The sequence below is a fragment of the Ceratotherium simum genome, chromosome 26 (assembly GCF_057802395.1).
Source record: "Ceratotherium simum simum isolate JZ-2026a chromosome 26, ASM5780239v1, whole genome shotgun sequence".
Lineage (NCBI taxonomy): Eukaryota > Metazoa > Chordata > Mammalia > Perissodactyla > Rhinocerotidae > Ceratotherium > Ceratotherium simum.
In genome coordinates, this window is record NC_141925.1 from 3,405,831 (window position 1) to 3,425,873 (window position 20,043).

At 51.7% G+C, this 20,043-nt stretch overlaps 1 protein-coding gene across 1 annotated transcript; it reads right to left on the reverse strand.

Annotated features, from left to right (window-relative positions):
• Positions 1–502: 502 nt before the first annotated feature.
• On the reverse strand, positions 503–19,392 carry NLRC3 (NLR family CARD domain containing 3). Its single transcript, XM_004438128.3, has 17 exons — positions 19,194–19,392; positions 17,354–19,103; positions 16,232–16,318; positions 13,367–13,450; positions 12,689–12,772; positions 10,709–10,792; positions 9,290–9,373; positions 8,530–8,613; positions 7,752–7,835; positions 7,159–7,242; positions 6,464–6,547; positions 5,906–5,989; positions 3,412–3,495; positions 2,902–2,985; positions 2,120–2,203; positions 1,609–1,692; positions 503–1,288 (listed from the first exon to the last, which is right to left on the reverse strand). Exons 1-17 carry the CDS (start codon positions 19,369–19,371, stop codon positions 1,198–1,200), a joined length of 3,198 nt encoding a protein of 1,065 aa, XP_004438185.1. The 5' UTR covers positions 19,372–19,392; the 3' UTR covers positions 503–1,197.
• Between the last annotated feature and the right edge of the window lie 651 nt (positions 19,393–20,043).

Genomic DNA, 20,043 nt, shown 5'->3' on the forward strand with positions numbered 1-20,043 from the left:
GCTCAGCTTGCTTGCCTTCCTAGGGAAGCTGTAGCCACAGTACTGGTTTTGGAAGCCCAGTATAGAATAACATTATTAAGGCATCAACATTTAACATGCTATTGATAACCAGTGTGCCAGACTCCAAATAACATGCCAGAAATAATCCATGCCTGTAAGAGATTTTGTAATGGATAAAAGATGGCAAAAACCATGGAGAATGTTTTTTTGTCTCTGTCTCCAGAATCCTATAATTAAAGCCTTCATTTCTCTTCAAAAAAATTCCCCTAATTTTTCCATGTGTCTCTAAGGATCATACTGTGTGTGTGTGTGTGTGTGTGTGTGTGTGTGTGTGTGTGTGTGTGTGTGTGTGTGTGTGTGTGTGTGTGTGTGTGTGTGTGTGTGTGTGTGTGTGTGTGTGTGTGTGTGTGGAGGATCAGCCCTGAGCTAACATCCATGCTAATCCTCCTCTTTTTGCTGAGGACGACCAGCTCTGAGCTAACATCTATTGCCTATCCTCCTCCTTTTTTTTTCCCCCCCAAAGCCCCAGTAGATAGTTGTATGTTATAGTTGCACATCCTTCTAGTTGCTGTATGTGGGACGCAGCCTCAGCATGGCCGGACAAGCGGTGCATCGGTGCGCGCCCGGGATCCAAACCCGGGCCGCCAGTAGCGGAGCGCGCGCACTTAACCACTAAGCCACGGGGCCAGCCCAGGATCATACTTCTAAAACCTTCTTTTCTTCTTGAGAAAAGAAAAAGCAGTTCCCTCTGTCACCAATGCCAAATTGATACTCTTAATGGGCTTGAAGATGGCAACTCATTTCAGAGTGAGGGGGATGATTTTAACGAGGGCAGTGGAAAGGGCAGTAGTAATAAGAAATGGGCATGTGATGACTTCAGGGTATAAATAAGCTCAGACCGGCTTCTTCCTTGCTGAGCTTTGAGGCCTACATCCGTGAGTCCCTCGGTGGAAGACCCTTCCCTCTATGCTGTAACAGAGTGTCCATCTCGCCCCCGCCTGGACTGACCCTGGACCGGGAGAGGTGCTTTCAGCTTTGGCAGCACCTTTCCCGCCTCCTTGCAGGAAACCAGCTCTCATGCAACTCAGCATCATTCCCAGACCACAGGAAGGCACCCTGGAAAATGGTCTTTTTGTTCGAAAGCTTCCAGCTGTGTCTGTCTGTCCTCCTGCCCAGTTCACCAGGAACTTGTTTTGCTCACATTTCAACAGTGCATGAGGGAGCATTTGTCTTGATAGCCTCTGAGATCATCCTGGCACCGGATTCCCCAATGTGATTTCCCTGGAGACTAAAAGAGAAGGATTAGGACAGGGGTTGAGAAATTGACTGAAGGGCGAGGGGCCTACAGGTTCTCTTTAGTAAAGAGCAGATGGTCACTACATAAAATGCAGAACTCCGTGCAAAACCTTTGTGCTTCCAGGATCCCTCCCATGGACAAGGCTCAGAATGGCTCGCTCTTGTACCAAGTTTCCCTGAAGAGCTGCTGAGGGGCTGCTTGGGAGTCAGGTGGCTCTGAGAAACAGGTGGAAGGCAGGGCCTGACCTGGGAGCAGTTCTAATGGTGAGGGAGAATAGCAGGAAAGGGCAGATGCTGCCGAGGCCCACTCACTTGATGTGCTGGAGGCCGTGGTTTCCAGACAGTGCAGTGGCAACGCATATTGCCCCGTCCATCCCCAAGGAATTCTCTTGAAGACTAGGCAGAGAAAAGAGAGAGATACTACAGTGAGCCATCTGGGACAGAAGAACACGCCCCAGAAAGCAGCACTGCATCATCTTGGGGGGCAGTTCTGGGGCTGATTTGTCCATAGGCGCAATAGCAACAGCGAGGTGGCATTTAACCCTAAGACCTTTGTCTACAAGTAGGCAGGTTGTCCCACCCAAGTGCCATAGAGGAGGTAAGAGCAAAAATGCAGATGTTAAATGACTTACCTCTGGCTCAAGCTAGGCAGAATGAACAAACCCATCCTCAATTTGGACTATAGTAAACAGAACAGTCTGAGCTATTTGTATTCGGAAGGAAGACGCTACAGAGGAGATCAAGAGCATCTTATCCCATGGGGGAGGTTCCAGAAGAGAAGTCTGCTCCTCTGGGGTGCAGGTAAGTCTCTACAACCACTCACTTGAGTCTTCGGAGACTTGAGTTGACCTTCAGAGAATTCGCCAGGGCTTTGGCTCCAGCCACTCCAATGGCATTTCCTCTTAAGCTGTCAGGAAAGACAGGAAACCTAAGGCATAGTGACAGCTAAGAGGCAAAAATGATACCTCTTCAGATGAGGGCTACTGCATAGAGACGGCGTAGACTCAGCGCCCACAGGGGTTGGGTTGCTTCTTCCTCACTCCCGGGCTCAGAATGGAGATGAGCCCTGGGGAGCAGGACACACAAGGAGGGGTGAGGCCAGCCCAACCTGGTGGTTTTGCTGGAGCCCTCATCCTGCTTTTCCATTCCAAAGAAAGGAGAGCTGGGCTGAGACATGAGAGGCAACACTCCATCCAGCAGTCCCCATGTGCTCAGCTTCACGGAACCGTAAGAGCAGGGATAACCTGGACGCACCTGAGGGCCCCACAGAACTTGAGGCCTGCCCCCCGGGAGTTTGAATCTTCTCATAGACCAAGATCAGTGGCCACTGGCCATCCCAGGGGCCCGTATACAGGGCCGTGGGACATGTTCAGCCTGGGCAAGGCCAAGGAAAGCAGATAGGTAAGGAGAGGAGGACCAACAATAGTGACCCCAGGAAGGTATGAAGTGGGAACAGAGGAAGCTGGGGCAAGCTTGATCTAAGTGAAGACATTAACTGATTTGTGAGTTTCCATGTAAATTGACTTTTTTCCTTCCATATCTATTTTGAATCAACAGCTTGGTTTCTTTGGGCAAGAGACTGTAGCCAGACACTGGAATACTTACTCAAGAATCTCCAAGGTTCTGTTCACAGCCAGGGCCTCCCCTAGCGCCTGGGCCCCCGGGGCACCAATGGAGGCTACCTGGAGACTGTAAGAGGAAATGCAGTCAACGCGACAGGCAGGGCCTCTCCAGCCCTCACGCCTGCCCCAGCCCGCCTTCTGTCCATATTCAACCTTCATTTTCACTACCTCTAGATTTAGGACTGGAAGTGGTGAAATAGCACTGAAAATTGTTGGCCTGTGGTCTGTCCAAAGAACACCGTGTCTCCTATCTACACTGTCGGATGCCTAGGACAGAGATCTGGATGCTATGGATATAGGAAGTAGAGGTAGTCTCCTGGAGCGTTTGGGGGAGAACACTCCCTGAACCACTAATTCTAGATGTTTGATGTCCCGATTGCTAATATTAGGAAAATCAAACACACCGTCCTTGACGGGGAAACAAAACTAGTGCTTAGCATGAAAGGACGGTGAGGGGGCCGGCTTCCCAGCTGCCGTGCACTTCGGGACTTACTAGAGAGCAGTGAGGGCCGTGTTTGCCTTCAGCGCACTGGCCACCGCAGAGGAGCCTTCGTCCCCGATGGCGTTCTCCTGTAAACTGAACACAGAGCGTGACCCGTGGGGCACAGGGCCAGCACTCTAGCATGATGTGCTGAGCTTGGACCTTCTCGATTTAATTCAGACCACACACACCATAGACTATACTCCCAGGGTCGCCCTGGGGATAACTGCCCCTCCTGTGCAGCCACTACAGCACTATGGCCTCCTAATTAACATGCAGAGGGGTCTGGGGTCTTCACGAGTCTAGACCATCAGAGGCAAACAAGAAAAGGGACACGTGGAAATACCGTCAACAAGGGCTCGGACAAAAGGGTGTGCTTTTCAAAGTCAACCAGAAAAATTTTTTTTTTTTTAATTTTTGTCTTATTTTTTTTCCCCCAAAGCCCCAGTAGATAGTTGTATGTCACAGTTGCACAGCCTTCTAGTTGCTATATGTGGGACACGGCCTCATTGTGACCGGAGAAGCGGTGCGTCGGTGCCCGCCCGGGATCCGAACCCGGGCCGCCAGCAGCGGAGCGCACACACTTAACCGCTAAGCCATGGGGCTGGCCCCAACCAGAAAATTAAATTGAAATCCTCCATTCCCGGGCCATTCTTGCTAGTCAGCGTTTACATTTTTTTTTCCTCCCACATTGGAGGGAAGTAGCAGGCCCTGGAGCAGTAAATGGTTAAGAGTTTAGTTCAAGTGGACATTGGCATGTTTAAAGGAGCAGTTTGCACTGATAATTTTAGCAAACATTTGAGTGTATTGTGTAATAGAAAGCCCAATTCTGCCCTCTTAGAACTCAGCTGGGGAGACATGATTAAATGAGCAGTCATCATAGGCCAACTGCAGGCTGCAGGGAGGACCCCTCAGGGTCTCCCACCCCAGTGTGGTCTGGAGGCTGCCCAGAAGAAACAGGTCTAAACCAAAACCTAAAGGATGAGAGATGGGGGAGAGGGTGTGGCACACGTAAGGGACCCAAAGAAATCTAGTTGAGTTGCTGGAGTGCGAAACGAGGCTGAGGAGGTGCAAAGGAAGCAGATCTTTGGGGGCCTTGGAAGCCACGGTAAGGGTTGGATTTCACTCTGCAGGCACTGGGCAGCCGCTTAAACATCTTACCCAGAGCAGGGACAGATTGATGTTTTGGAATAATCTTTGTCCAGCAGTGTGAGAGGGACAGGATGTGGAGGATGCTACAGTGATGCAGGTGAGTGATGCTGGTGGCCTGGATAGTGGATATGTGGGCAGAGGGGAATTGCTGGGATGTTGGCAGGACTTGGAAATGAATTGCAAGTGGGAAGGGTGAGTAAAGGCAATGTTTCTAGTTTGCACAATTGGTGGCTGGTTCCATTCATGAAATGGGGAACCAAGAAGCTGGCTTGTGGGAGAGAGAATTTGAGCATTTGGAAGTACCTGTGAGACAGCCAAGGGGAGGTGCAGAGTGGGCAGTGGATACATGGGTCTGGAGCTCAGGAGAAAGGTTGGAATATAGATGTGGGGGCCACCAGGACTTGGAAGGTAATTGGAGCCCTGGGAGAAGAAGAGAACTTCCAGAAAAAAGATATCGTTCGAGGGAAGATGGCTTAGGACACAGCCCTGAGGAAAACCAGTATTTCAGAGTCCAACAGAAAAAAAGAATGAGGAGGACCAGCCAGAGATGGGAAATCCTGGAAGCTGAGGGAGAAGAACTGGTCAGTGTCTAAAGCAGATGAGGCTTAAAGGTTAAACATAGAGTTACCATCGACCCAGCAATTCTGCTCCCAGGTATAGACCCAAGAGAAATGAAAACACGTCCACACAAAATCTTGCTCATGAATGTTCACACAGCATTATTCATAATAGCTAAAAAGTGGAAGCAACTGAAATGTCCATCAACTAATGAATGGATAAACAAAACGTGGTCTATCCATACAGTGGAATGTTATTCAGCCACAAAAAGGGATGAAGTAATGATCCATGCTATAACATGGATAAACCTTGAAAACATTATACTAAGTGAAAGATGTCGGTCACAGAGACCACATATTGTATGATTCCATTTATGTGAAATGACCAGAATAGATAAATCCGTAGAGACAGTAGATTAGTGGTTGCCAGCGGCTGGTGGCAGGGGAGAATGGGGAGTGACTGCTAATGGGTATGGGGTTTCTTTTGGGGTGATGGAAGTGTTTTAAAATTTATTGTGGTGATGGTTGCACAACTCTGTGAATATACTAGAAACCAGTGAATAGTACTCTTTAAATGGGTGGATTTTATGGTATGTGGATTATATATATCAATAAAGTTGTTATTTAAAAAAAAAAAAAAAAGCAGATGAGGACAGAAACGTGCCCCCCTGGCCGTAGGGCAGAGGAGGCTGTGTGCTGGAGGCCATCTGCACCAACCCTGCGCCTGGTGGGCACTGGGGTTTCAGATTCCTCTGCTCCCCTGCCTTCCCCATGGCCTCTGTGAAGGCCCCACTTACTCAAGGCTGGTCAGGCTCCTGTTGAGCTGTAGTGCTTGTCCCAGGGCCTTGGCAGCACCAGCTTGGATGAAGTTCCACTGCAGGCTGGACAGACACAGACATGTGACCCCGTGGCCCAGGGTAGAGCCCAGGAGGTCCTGGAGGCTCCAGAAAGGGGAGGCTTCTCCCAGGAGAGTCTGACGGTAGTGACAGAGTCCCTGCAGGACAGGGTCCTGGCCGCTGATGGGCAGAACTCCTGCAGCCCTCCTCAGGCTTAGTCCCCAAGGGGTCAGTGAGCACTCCCCAGTTTGGGGTGGGAACAGGGAAAGGCTCAAAAGGCCCCTGCATGAAGCATGTGACACACAGAAGCACAGCCATGGGCACCCACCTCCCACCATTGGCCTCTCAGTGGATCAACTTCAGGAAGCAGAGCAGGGGGCAGGGCACAGCCTACTTGAGGCCCCTGAGACCATGTGGGGGGGCCCCAAAAGCTGGACTTGGTCTGCTGCATCAGCTGGTTTGAGTGTGGCCCTGCAGCTCTGTGGAGGAGCGGGGTAGGTGGAGGTGCCATAGACTCACTGAAGGGACGTGAGGGCACGATTTTCTCTCACTGCCACCGCGATGGCCTGGGCACCTTCGTCGTGCAGGAGGTTGGCTGTCAGGCTGGGAGGAGGGGAACAGGGGCAAGTGAGTGGGAGCCGGCTATGAAGCTCCCTGTCTTCACTCACCAAGGAATCCAGGTTGCTCCCCTGCCTGCATTGAGGACTGCGTCGAGTCTGCTAGGATTGCCTAGCTCATGTTTGTCGGGTACGTTTCTGTGCCAGGCACTGTGCCAAGCACCTGCCCTAGAGTATTGTACCGAATCCTGACAACTCCATGAGAGGGTGGGCCCAGGCTTGGCTCACTGAGGTTCTGTGACAGGTCACCTGCCAGGAGATGGTGGAGCTGCGAGGGACTCACTCATGACCCCTGTACTGTGCTGCCGCTCACAACCTGGCCGCTCCTACATGGTCCATCATCACAGGGGTGGGGGGCAGGCAGTGTCCCCACTAACCTCATCTCGTGTAATTTATGACATGGAGTGGGGGGCTCGTGCCAGGGCTGCCACCAGATGTCAGGTCTCCTGGCTACCCCCTCCCAAGCAGATCCTTCACCAGCCTTGTACATTGGCAAGGGCAACAAGGGTCTGGCCCATCAGTCCCCCTGCTCTGGGTGGGCAAGGCCTGGGGCATAAAGGAGCCTTAGGAAGCACAGCCTGCCCCCCACTCACGTACTCCAGGTTCTTCAGGGTGCTGTTGGTGCAGAGAGCATGCGCCACGTCCTGAGCTCCCTCTGGGCTGATGGAGTTTTCTCGAAGGCTGAGGAAAGAGAAGACCCTGAGCTGCTGACTAGACAGATGAGGCCTCCAGGGGAGATAAGCCCAGGCGTTCAGGCTTTTTGAACCTAAGAAACCTCAGGTGGGACCTGGGCCTCCTGAGTGATCTGGGGTGACGTGTGAAGAGCCTGCTCCAGGAAGCTCAGAGCTCTGACGGCTAGTCAGCCAGGTGTCCTCACTTTAGGACTGTCAACAGTAGGACGGTCCAGGAGGAAGGGGATAAGACGACGGGACCTCATGAGTGTGAGGGGCAGGGGCAGGCGAGATGCTTGGGTGCCTAAAGCGCTTGTGTATAGGAAAGAAGCAGCAGAGCTTGCCAGCTGAGGGGCCCTGCCCTCCTGAGAGAGCAGCAAGAGTGCAGGAGGCTAGGTTCCAGAACCAAGCTGTCCAACCACAGATCTTCCCCATAACAGGCCCACAGGGGTAGGTGTGGGCTTCCCAGTCCCAAAGTCGCTTCAGACCCCCTGGTTAGAGAGGGAGGCTAGGACTTACTTGAGGCTGAGAAGGGTCTGGTTGACGCAGAGGGCCCCCATCAGCGCTGCCACTCCTGTGTCACTGATGGAATTGCTCTGCAGGCTGCAAACAGAGGATGGGACATAGTTAGTGTGGCTGGCCCAGGACCCAGAGGGAGCTACCAGTCCAGCCTGGGACTGCAGGCACTGGTTCAACAGGGAGTTGGGGGATCCTGAGAACAGGTGTCACCCCACACTGCTCTTCTCATCATTCCTCTTTGCTCTCCCATCCCCCACATTCCAGCCCCTGCTAAGTCAGGGAAGGTGAGTCTAGCACAACCAGCCCCAAAATCTAGACTCTGCCTTGATTGGATGGCTCCAAACAGCTTCTAAGGAGGGTGTGTTGTGTCTGCAGCCCCCAGAGTAAGTGGCGCTGCCAAGTCTCCCCAGTGGGGGCAGCGCTGAGCTCCCCCATCCCCCACCAAGACCACTGCAGCAGACTGCCTCTTCAGCCACCTGCACCAGCTTGTCAAGGGCATTCGGTGCTTGTCACTCTGAAAACTCCAGAACCAACACTGACCCCTACTGTCTAGGGGAATGGAGCTTGTGGGGTGGGATGGGACAAGTAGGGTGGGCATGGAGGGAGAGACACTAAGATCACAGTATGCCCAGGGTTGGTGGTTGGCTGGGTTCTGGCAGGGAAGTGGCCCTGACTGACAGCTCTCCTCCAGGACCCACCCACCTTCTGGATGGGAAACCCCAGGGGGAGTCACCCCTCTGCCCACAATCACCCCTGGGGGGTAATCAGGCAGACTCACTCCAGGCTCTCCAGGCTCTGGTTCACCTTCAGGGCCTCAGCCAGGGCCTTGGCGCCTCCATCACCAATGCTGTTACTGGAGAACCTGCAAGAGACGGGACATGGGTGAGCTGGCCTCCTGGAGCAGCCTGGTAGGGTGGGGCCCAGGGCCTCCTTTCCAGAGTAGGGCTGTCTGTGTTGTCTCAAGAGTGCCCAGTGCACAGTTTGTTTTGCCTGAGGCCAGTTGGGTAGTAGCTCTGCAAGTGACCACCAGCTGCCTGTAAGAGATGAAGATACCAATGTCCTTCTTGACTCCCTGGCAGGGGGCTGGGCCAATGCTTTAGTGAGAGGTATTTGTGGTACTTTATGTGAAGGTGGCCAGGAAATTCGGTTTTCTTCTGCCAGCTGGGAAGGCAGTAAATGTGAGCCTGAGACAGTTGGGGCTCACACCGTTCTGGGAATCTGGGTCTCCATTCTCCTGGTCCAGTGCTTTGGAGTCCAAAGCCAGCTATCCTGCACCCACACATTCATCCATCCATTCACTCATACACTCACCCACCCATCCATCCACTCCTCCATCTATCCATCCATCCACTCCTCCATCCACCCATCCATCCACTCATCCACCAATCCATCCATCCACTCACCCACTCATCTATCCATCCATCCACTCATCCACTCATCCATCTATCCATCTATCCCCATGCTCACAAATATTTATGATGGGTTGGGCATTGTGCCAGGCACTGAGGATACCAATTTGGCCCTTCTGCATTTCTCACATGAGCTCCTTCAGACTCCTGTTCTGCTTCAGGGCATCTGCCATCCGCTGGGCTCCCATGGGCCCGATGGTGTTCTTCTGCAGGCTGTAGGAAAGGAGAGGGGTCCTTCAGCAAAGCTGGCCACAGCCAGTCCAAGGCCAAGGACAGTCTTGTTCAAAGTGCAAGGTCAGAGACTACTCAAGTGCCCTCTCCATTTATCACAGTAGTGAGGAGCAGTCTCCAGGAAAGGTCTGTGGATTGTTGCCAGTGATGCCAATAGACACTATGTGGAGAGGAAGAGGCAAGAGCAGCTGGGCCCTCCCTTGTCAGAGGTTGGAAAGCGGTGACCAGTGGATGCTGATAATATCCAGCAACCTCCCAAGTGCAGAATTCCGCATACAAGCCCCACTGGCCCCTCACCCAACTAATCCTCTCAACACTCAACAGTCGACCTCCATCTAGACCAGCCAGCAGCCTGTCTCCCAGCCCTATAAACTTTCCTAGGACAGACCCTCCATTTAGGTTCCTTTTCTCTAAAAGCTACTTCCTCTTATACTAAATCTGGAGGAGGGAGATGTTATAGAATAACCCCTGTGCTCATCCTAGAAGGACAGTCAGGGCAGGACCTCTTCTGTGTGAGGCTAAATACAATCTAAACAAAAGGGACTTCTCCCTGGTTCTGGAAGGGAAAGAGACCTTCCCCTGTCTCTTTTCGTAGAGTATTTCCTTGAGAAAACTTGCAATTATAAATCCTTTCTCTGTCCCTTTGAGAAGTATGTACATCCTTTTGAAAGCTAAATAAACCTCTTGCCAGGTTACAGCCAAGAAATGTTTTTTGTAAGAGCCGTGGAGCCGTCTCTCTGAAATATACCCATCAAGGAGATAGCACTGGCTCCAAGTTTTAAGTTCCAGCTTGTCATAAAGATAGGGGAAGTTTTATTTTTCCCTTGGATAAAGGCAATTAGCAAACCCAGATCTACCAGGCGAATTTAGGATAAACTATGTGCGACAAATGATGCTGTCCAGTCCTCTTACTTGAGGACAAGTTGTTGTTTATCTTGAAAAAGCATTTGTAATGGGTCGTATCTGCTTGGCTATAGAAAAGGGTGAAATTATCTTCTATATTTGCAATCTCGTTGGTGGATTGCCTATGATGCACACTGCAGTCTAGTAGAATGCTTATTCAAATAATAAAGCTGTTTTCTTTCCTACATTTATGGCGAGGATTTTCTGGGTTGGCAGAGGGCTTTATTTTTAATTATTTCCCCAACACCTGTTCTCTGGAAAAGCAGTGGACATCAAGTTTTCCAGGGGCCATCCAGATGGATCAGAAAACCGCAGATCTTGCCCCATCCATCCCTTCTTACAGAAAACAGGCAGAGAGGCCCTTGGAGGAGGAAAGGAGAGAGGAGGCTTCTGCCAGCCAGCAAGTCCACTCACTGCAGCACGGAGAGGGTCCTGTTGGCAGCCAAGGCCTCAGCTATGGACCTGGCACCATCATCCTTGATCATGTTGCTCTGGAGGCTGTGGAGGCAAAGAAGAGGCGCATTACCAATGGAGCACACGAGGGCACCCAAGGGTGGCTTGAACATCCACCACAGTGTCACCAAGGCCTAAGCAAGAGCCAGCAGTTGACCTCGGTGAGAAGGGGCTCTGACCATTACATGCTCTCACTGCCCACCACACAGGAACTGGGGAGTAATCAGCCCTTCCTGCTGCTGCTCGGGCCTTAGGTTTCCCTCTAGGTCTCTAAGCACTTGCCTGCTGACGGGGGACAAGGTACCCGTGGTATCTGGATAACAATAACTAGGTCATCAATAGTCCTAAGTACAGCTAAAAGCCACAGCACCCAAGTGTTGTCAAGGATGTAGAGAAACTGTAACCCCCATCCACTGCTGGTGGGAATGTAAAAAGGTGTGGCCACTGGGGAAAACAGTCTGGCAGTTCCTTAGAAGGTTAAACATAGAGTTACCACGTGACTCAGCAAATTCCATTCGTAGATACCTACCCAAATTATTGAAAACAGGTACTCAAATAATTGTACACAAATGTGTACAGCATCAGTATTCACACAGCCAAAAGGTGAAAATAACCAAAATGTCCATCAACTGATGAATGGATAAATAAATTATGGTCTGTCCATATAATGGAATGTTATTCAGCCTTAAAACCAGCCCTGGTGATCCAGCGAGTGGTTAAGATTCAGCACTCTCACTGCTGCGGCCTGGCTTCATTTCACTATCAGGGAACCATATGGCCCGTCTGTCAGTTGTCATACTGTGGTGGCTGCATGTTGCTGCGATGCTGAAAGCTATGCCACCGATATTTCAAATACCATCAGGGTCACCCCTGGTGGACAGGTTTCAATGGAGCTTCCAGACTAAGACAGACTAGGAAGAAGGACCTGACCACCCATTTCCAAGAAACCTGGCCATGAAAACTCTATGAATAGCAGTGGAGCATCATCTGATATAGTGCCAGAAGGTGAGAGAATGGTGCAAAAAGACTGGACAGGGTTCTGCTCTGCTGTACGCAGGGTCGTTAGAGTTGGAATCTACTTGATGGCACTAACAAAAAAGTCACCCATAAAATGGAATGAAGCACTGATACATGCTACAATGTGGATGAACCTTGAAAACATTATGCTCAGAGAAAGAAGACAGACACAAAAGGCCTTATTGTATGATTCCATTTGTATGAAATATCCAGAATAGGCATATCCATATAGACAGAAAGCAGATTGCTGTTTGCGGGGGCCTGGGAGAAGGGGAGAATGGGAAGTGACTGCTCATGGTGACAAGGTCTCCTTTTAGGGTGATGAACATATTTTGAAACTAGATAGAGGTGATGGTTGCCCAATTGTGAATCTACTAAGTGCCATTGAAGGTATACTTTAAAATGGTGCATTTTATGTGAATTTCACCTCAATAAAAGTAAATAAATGAAAAAACCAAAACAAAATGATGGTACACACTCAACTAAGAATGGATACAAGCACAGGCCCCTAAAAGGAGCACACCAAACCATAGGAACCGTCTGGAAGATGGGCTTTTTAATGTGTTGGAAAACACCTCAGGGGAACATTCTAACACCATGGCCTTGGGGATTTCTCAATGGAGGAAAGAGGTTTTCCTCATAGATTATTTTGCCCTTCCACCTCTACATGCCCCCCCCGCCCCCCACCCCCACCCCCCGTCCTCTATCCCCTGCTCAGGCCATAAACACAAGCACAATTACTAGGGAAGAACTGGAACTTGGAAACTTGCTTAGGATCTAAGATCCCGTCGTATCCAATGAGATGGGAGCTAGTATCTCATACCCACCATTTCGAATTGCCTCCCACTCTGTGGGTGGCATCAAAGGAGAGGGTTTTCTGGGCCCTCCTTGGGGGCAGCAGGACAGGGAGCCAATGACACATACCTCAGAGAGGCCAGAGTGCGGTTGATCTTCAGAGCATCGGCCAGAGCCTTGGCCCCTTGAGGTCCAATGGAGTTACTGCGGAGGCTAGTGGAAGGAAGAGAGAGGAAGAACCATTCTCTTTCATCCAATTCCCAGGGAGGCAAGGAGGAACAGAAGTTAACACTGACCTTTAAATCTATGATCCTTGAAAGAAATGTATCATGGTTAGGATTTCATGTTTGGTGGAACTGGGGCAGAGATCCTTATTTAGTTGAAAAAGGAAGGAGTTTCCCAAGATGGCCCCAGGTGATGGGAAGAAGAAAGCAGGATCTGATGGACTAGTGGCCTTGGGCCAAGTGTGGAGAAGAAAAGAATGATAATACCAGGTTCAGGGCTGAAATTCTGGTGACTCACTGGGTGAGTCCTAACAGCTGAGGAGGAGCCATGACTTTGCTTGCTCAACTGTCCTTCCAACCCACCCAGGGTAGAGTGTGGTCTAGGGTGCTGCCTACAGGGGCTCAAAGACCTTGGAACCTGCTCTGAGGGAAATATGAGTATTATGCCCAAAGGCTACCTATGGGCTGAATCAGGGCAGCATCGATGGGACCCCAATCATTTCACAGGAAGGGACTTCACAAGATGGCTTATAAGCTCTCCCTGTCCCAATGGTGAAAGGTTGGTCTTTGGTGTCCTACTTACTCCAGAGTAGTCAGACTTCTGTTGACCAGGAGGGATCTGGCCAGAGCTTTGGCCCCTTTGTTACTGATCTGGTTCTCAGCCAAACTGCCCAAGGAGAGAGAGAGGAGTGGTTATTGCAGGTCCATGAGTCTTGTCGCCTATTCGTCACCACCAGGCCCATGACACAAACCCTTGGCCTCCTCAGCATTGCTGGGGCCTGGACCCAAGTGGAGATGAGGTGAGCTCTGGAGCAGAATGCCAGGCCCAGAAAAACTGGGCAAAGTAAGGCCAGAGTGGGCAGACAGACCCTCATGCTGGCATAGGGTCCCAGGGAAAAGTTTAGCCAGAATCTAGCACAACAGCTTCTATACAAACAGCACAGCAAAAAGTATGGGCAATTATAGAGGTCTACCACATGGATCCCAGCCAGTGGTGTGCTAGAAAACTGGCTCTCAGGAAAAAACAAAACACAGAAATCCTGATTCGTAGCATTGGCCAATTTCCATGGTGTAAATACTCCCACCATGGCCAATTTCAAGCACTCCCAGCTTGCAAAAATTCCTGAAAATTTAACAATCAGCTCTCATGAACTACTGCTGAACTCATAGTTCCACCACACCACTGGCCTCAGCGCTTTCTCTAATGCAAGAAAGGAAAATGGTAGAGTTACTACAGAACTAACTTAAAAGTAAAAGTAAAAATATTCTCCTTGAACGGGTGATTCCAGGAATATACTGGTGGATCAACTTAATGTTGCTTCATGTACACAGTTTCAGAAATGGTAGCTGTTGAGTTTCTTTATAGTTTCTTGGGCACTTAAAACTGTGGGGCGGCCAAAGGATCCAATTAGAACCCTTGGTACTTTTCAAGCTATGTTTCAAGGGCCCCAAGGGTTCCTCAGAAAAACTTCAGGAGCCACCAGGAGGCTGAGGGGAACCAAATGCTGGGCTCTGGGCCCCCCATCCCCTCTTCTTTCATTGCCAGCAGCTCCCCTCTTTTGTCTCTCTTCTGCCTATGTCACTTTTAAAAAGGGTTTTATTGCTTAAAAAAGTTTGAAGACCATTCATCCAGACCACCTTCTATATAAATGTTCTCAAAATCTAGGGAGACTCTGTCCACCCCCCGACTAGGGCTTTTATATTTTATAACTAATATTTCATGAACCGTGTGTGTTTTCTGAAGGATGTCTTGGACATTTCAAAGAGGGATGTGGCACTGAGGACCAACTGCAGAGAGGTGAAGAAGGGCATGTGGCTACAGAAGGAATTTTTGGCTTTATTCAGAAAAATTTCTGAGCACTATCTAGACTCCTTTAAGCAAAACACTGAAAGTTGACTGTTTTGCTGGAGGCTCCCATGAAGGAAAAGATATTAATATTGGGAAGTTGTCTTTATCATGTTTCTTTCAAGAGGATTACATTTATATCTCTGACTAACAAGACAAAGGTAATCCTGCCAATAAAAGCTGACCCTTATACAGTGCTTCCTCTGTGCTGGCCTGTCCTAAGCACTTTCCTTGAATTAACTCATTGAAGCCTCACAACAGCTCTAAGAGGTAGCGTGCAGTAAAGGATTAACCTTGCCCCCGGCTCCTGAGAGGTGACCTCTAAGCCTTTGGAACATCCTGCCTGACATTGACCTATTGACCTGGGGCCCTTGGGCCTTGCTGGGGTTTATCTCATAGTGTGATTTATGGTGGGGCCTTGGGCCCTGCAGTGTCATCTTGACCTCTGGAGGGGCTGGAGACTAAGGTCAGCCGTGTGGGTGGTCAGGTATGTCTTCATGACAGACCCCCAGTAAAAACTCTGGACACCTCACTCAGGTGGGCTTCTCTGGTTGGAATGCTTTGTGTGTGTTGTCACATGTCGTCACTGGGAGCCTGACCGTACTGGGAGGGGACAGGTGGAGTCTCGGGCCTGGCCTCTTCGGGACCCTGCCCCGTGGACCTTTTCCCTTTGCAGATTTTAACCTGTATTGTTTCAGTGTAATGAACCATAACTGTGGATCTGATGGCTTTTCTGAGTTCTGTGAGTCCACTGAACCTGAGGATGGTCATGGGGACCCCTGAACTCACAGGTGGATACCTTTTAAACCCCATTTTTACCCTCCATAGGCACAGAGGTGACTATACAAGGTCACACAGAGCCCACCATTCTAACCACTCTCCTCAGTGACTTAGTTTTTCTCCCAACTCATCCTACACTTCTATTTCCTCGCATAAAGGTTATGTCAGAACTCAGAAGCTTGTGTGAGGATGAAAAACTACTCTCTGGGTCGTATTCTCCAAACTCCCCTCCCTAGTTCTCCAGAAGCCACCCTCAGGTCATCATATCCATTCAGCTACAAACCAGGGTGTTACTCAGACTTGGAAATGTTATTACAGGAGAAACTTCATAAGCACATAGATTTGTTTGACAGTCAGTATATAAACTTTCATCTAATTAAACATTAAAGATGCAATGTTTAAATTTTAAATTTTTAAAATTGTTTTGAATTTTAACTCATTTTCTTAATTTAAAAAAATTTACATTTTATTTAAAGATGCAATTCTGTGTCCAGAATACTGTTTGAGAGCAAACTTTGAGACAACCTGAGAGAAAATTGGGCCTGGCACCACATCAGCACATATGGTGCTTGGAGAAATGCTTCTGTGTCCCTCATCTGATGCTCATCGTATTTTTCCCTCTTCTTACAGGAGGTACCTGAGCCTCTGGAACTTCCTGGAATGGTTGGAAACAAGCAGCCTGCATCCTGAGCCACAAGCTTCAAAGATACCTCTCCCTGAAAGCACCACTGGCTGATTGAGCAGAGAGGAAGATGGGAAAGGAGCCCCAGACCCTGAGAGACAAGTGGGCACCCTTGGCAGGATCTCCTGGGTCAGCGTTACCTGATCCTCTGAATGCGACAGTCCTTTCCACTCAGCACACTGCCCAGCAGCTCCATCACGGAATCCTGGAACTGGTTGGTATCCAGCCTGGTCAGGAGGAACAGCGATAGTGAATGGTACCACCACCCACAGGCAGCTGGGATGAGGCCCCTGGCAAAGGGCTGGCATCGGGGCAGTGAAGACACTCAGGCTTGATGTGTCTGGAAAGGCTGGATCCTTTCCCTCTCCCTCCTCTCCATCCCAATGCAGGCCACTCCATGTGGCTCAGAGATCTGTTCCAGCACACCCACCATGCTCAGAGTTTTCCTACGAGGGTGAACTGGGAGGCTCAGTGGCATGAGCCCTGGGGTTCCTACCCAGAGAGGTGTCTTCCCAGCAGCCCCGCATGCCATGTGCATCTGCGGGACACTGGTTGCTAGCACTCCTCCTTCTGAGTATGCGGAAGCTGCTCTCAGGTCCTGAATGGCCCTGGTCCTATAACCTTCCCTCCTCACTCCCCCTGCCAAGGTCCAGAGCAGAGGACAGAGGATGGACTGAGGGCAGAGTGAGTGTATCTCATTTCCATCAGCACTGGGATGGTTTACAGAGTGTTGTAGGTTCAATTGTGTCCCCCACAAAAGATATGTTGGCATTCTAACCCCCCCAGTGCCTCAAGAATGCAATCTTATTTGGAAATAGGGTCATTGCAAAAGTAATTAGTTAAGATGAGGTCATATTGGAGTAGGGTGGGCCTGTAATCCAACATGACGGGTGTCCTTACAAGAGAGGAGAGCACTATGTGAAGACAGAGGCACAGGGAGAAGGTGGCCTTGTGATGACAGAGGCAGAGACTAGAGTGATGCGTCTACAAACCAAGGGATGCCGGCAAACACCACAAGCTAGAGAGGCAGGAAAGATTCTCCCCTATAGGCTTCAGAGGGAGGACAGCCCTCACAACACCTTGATTTTGGACCCTGGCCTCCAGAACTGTGAGAGAATAAGTTTCTGTTGTTTTAAGTTGTGGTCCTTTGTTATGGCAGCCCCAGAACATTGATACAGAGGGGCATGGTGGAGGAGAGGAACCTTCTAGGTCCTCTGCTCTCTCTTCTGCCCACACACCCTGCACCCCGCCCGGGCGCCCACCTCAGGCTCCGGCAGTAGAGCAGCTGGGGCAGCAGGCTTTGGAGGACGCCTTGGCTGAGGCATAGGGACAGGTTGGCCTCCTGGGCACAAGTGTCCGACACCTGCAGGAGGTAGGCCAGGGCGGTACGGTGATGGGGGCTGGTCAGCCTGGCCAGGCCCCCACTCTCCATGGCCTCCTCCACACCCCGGGCCAGCTCCGTGTGCTGTAGCTCATGCAGGCAGTGCAGGACATTGATCGCCCGGGCGCAGACCGCGGTGTCGCGGCGCAGGCAGCCCTGGAGGACCTCAGCCACCTGGGCCCGGTAGCCCTGGTGCTCACCCTGGGCCAGCAGGGAGCCAGCCAGCAGGGCATTGACCCTTGGAGACAAGAGGCCCGAGAGGAAGCGCAGGAACACGTCCAGCCGCCCATCCTCAGCCTGCATGGCCCGCTGGGCCGTGCTTCTGAAATGCGTGAGGAAGCCGAGCCGGGGCCAGGACACGCCACCCTCGGTGAAAAGGTCGAAGATGGCCCTCTTGGATGCGCTATAGTAGTACGCGGCCGCCACAAACTCCTGCAGGGACAGATGGGTGAAGCAGTAGGCTGCCGAGGAGGCCAAGGTCTCCTCCCGCTGCAGGAAGCAGCTGCACAGGGTGCTCTGCAGCAGAGCCAGGTCCACGCCAAATGCCTTCAGGTCCGGCTCGTAGAACACGTACTTCTTCTTGACCAGCCCATGGAAGGCCAGCCGGCCCAGTGTCCCCACCATCTTGCGGCCACTGTGGGCCAGCTGCTCAATGCGAGGGCTCGCCTTGCCCTTCTCCTGCCCCTCCCCACCAAGGGCCATCCTGAAGTACCAAGAGTAGAGCTCACACAGGGTCCTTGGAGGCCACAGCTCTGCGTCCTGGGGCCCCGGCCTGTTGTGGCACAAGTGGCCCAGTGCCAAACCCGTGAGCCGGCAGAAGGCTGGGATGGTGCACATCAGGTAGAGGGCCCTGTCGGCCTGCACCTGGCTCAGGACCCAGCCCGAGAGGACCTGGTCCTCAGGGAACAGCTGCTCCAAACACACCTTTATTTCCTCCTCGTTAAAGCCCCGGATCTCGGTCATCCGGTCCACCAGGCCCCCAGGAATCTGGCCAGCCGCACTGGGGCGGGAGGTGACCCAGACAGAAACTTCTGGGAAGAGGTTGCCCCGGATGATGTTGGTGATCAGGTGGTCCACCTGGATCTCCTTCTTGGGGTCAGTGCAGGCCACAGTATTGGAGAAGTCCAGAGGTGTCTTACACTCGTCCAGGCCGTCCAGGATCAGGAGGGCCCTAGTTAGGGCTGCTGCTGCCAGGCCAGCCTCCCCAACATGCGGGAAGACAGAGCGGACGAGTCTGTCTGCAGACAGCTTCTCGTGGGTGTTGAGATCCCGGAAGGTCAAAGGCAGCACCAGTGAGAAGTCCTTACCGACCTGCCCCCGGGCCCAGAGGCAGACAAAGTCCCTCACCAAGGTGGTCTTGCCCACACCGGCCACTCCAATGGTGATGGAGATCCGAGGCGGGATGGACACCCGAGACAGAGGTAGGAAGAGCCTGTCCAGGGCAATGGTCTTGGTGGAGCACCAGCCCCCGCGTGTGGCCTCCACCTGCGTGAAGTCGTGTTCCTTCAGCTGCAGGTCCGTCAGGCCCTCCACCAGGAGGAGGCTGGTCAGCCTGGGCGAGGGGCTGCCCAGCTCCTGGCCACCTCTCACCGTGCTCAGCAGGGCCTCGCGGTACTTCTGTATTCTCAAGTCTGCAGGATAGAGGCCAGAGGGGAGGGTTGGGAAGGGCGAGGGAAGGGGGGATGGAAAAAGTGCCCAGGGATACCCCTCTGTCTACCTACCATTGCTGTGGGGGCCCAGAGGGGAGTCCAGTGCTCTGTCGGGGGTCTGTGGGGCCAGGGAGCCCTGACCGCCCTTCCCTGCCAGCAGGTCCACGAGAGCTTTCACCTGCTCAGCTGGGGAGCCAGCGCCGTGGCCCTGGCCAGCCTCCCCGCCTGTCCGCACCTCCTGCTTCCTCATGGAGTCCGAGATTGCTGCCAGGAGCTGTGAAGAGAGAGCCTGAACCTGCTACCTGCTGTGTCCCCACCGAGCAGCCTGGGACAGGTGAGCAGGCCTCCAGGGATTGGTAGGGACCCACCCTTTCTCCTTCCCCAGACTGTGGGTGGCCCTCAGTTTGGCCTCCAGGAAGGGGTTGGAAGGGCTGTCTGTTCCTGGCTGGTGAGAGTAGTCCCTGAGCATCGCTCAGATGCAGGGGGCCAAATGGATAAGAGCCAGGGCCCTAGACTTGAACCTGAGCTCTGCCACTTACTGGCTGTGTGACACTGGGCAGGCCGCCTGAGCTCTCTGTGCTGTGGTGTCCTCATTTGCAACCTGGAAATGGTGATGAGGTTATGAGCAGCTCCACTCACAAGAAGGGGAGAATGAAAGAAGCCAGTCCGGAAAGGCTGCATGCTGTATGATTCTAACTCTATAACATTACCGAAAAGACAGAACTATGGAGATAGTACAAAGATCAGTGGTTGCCAGGGGTTTGGGGCAAGGAGGGAGAAATGAATCGGCGGAGCATAGAGGATTTTAGGGCAGTGAAACTACTCTGTGTGACACTACAGTGGTGGATACATGTCATTATACATTTGTCCAAACGCATAGAATGTACTACACCAAGAGTAAACCCTAATGTAAACTCTGGGC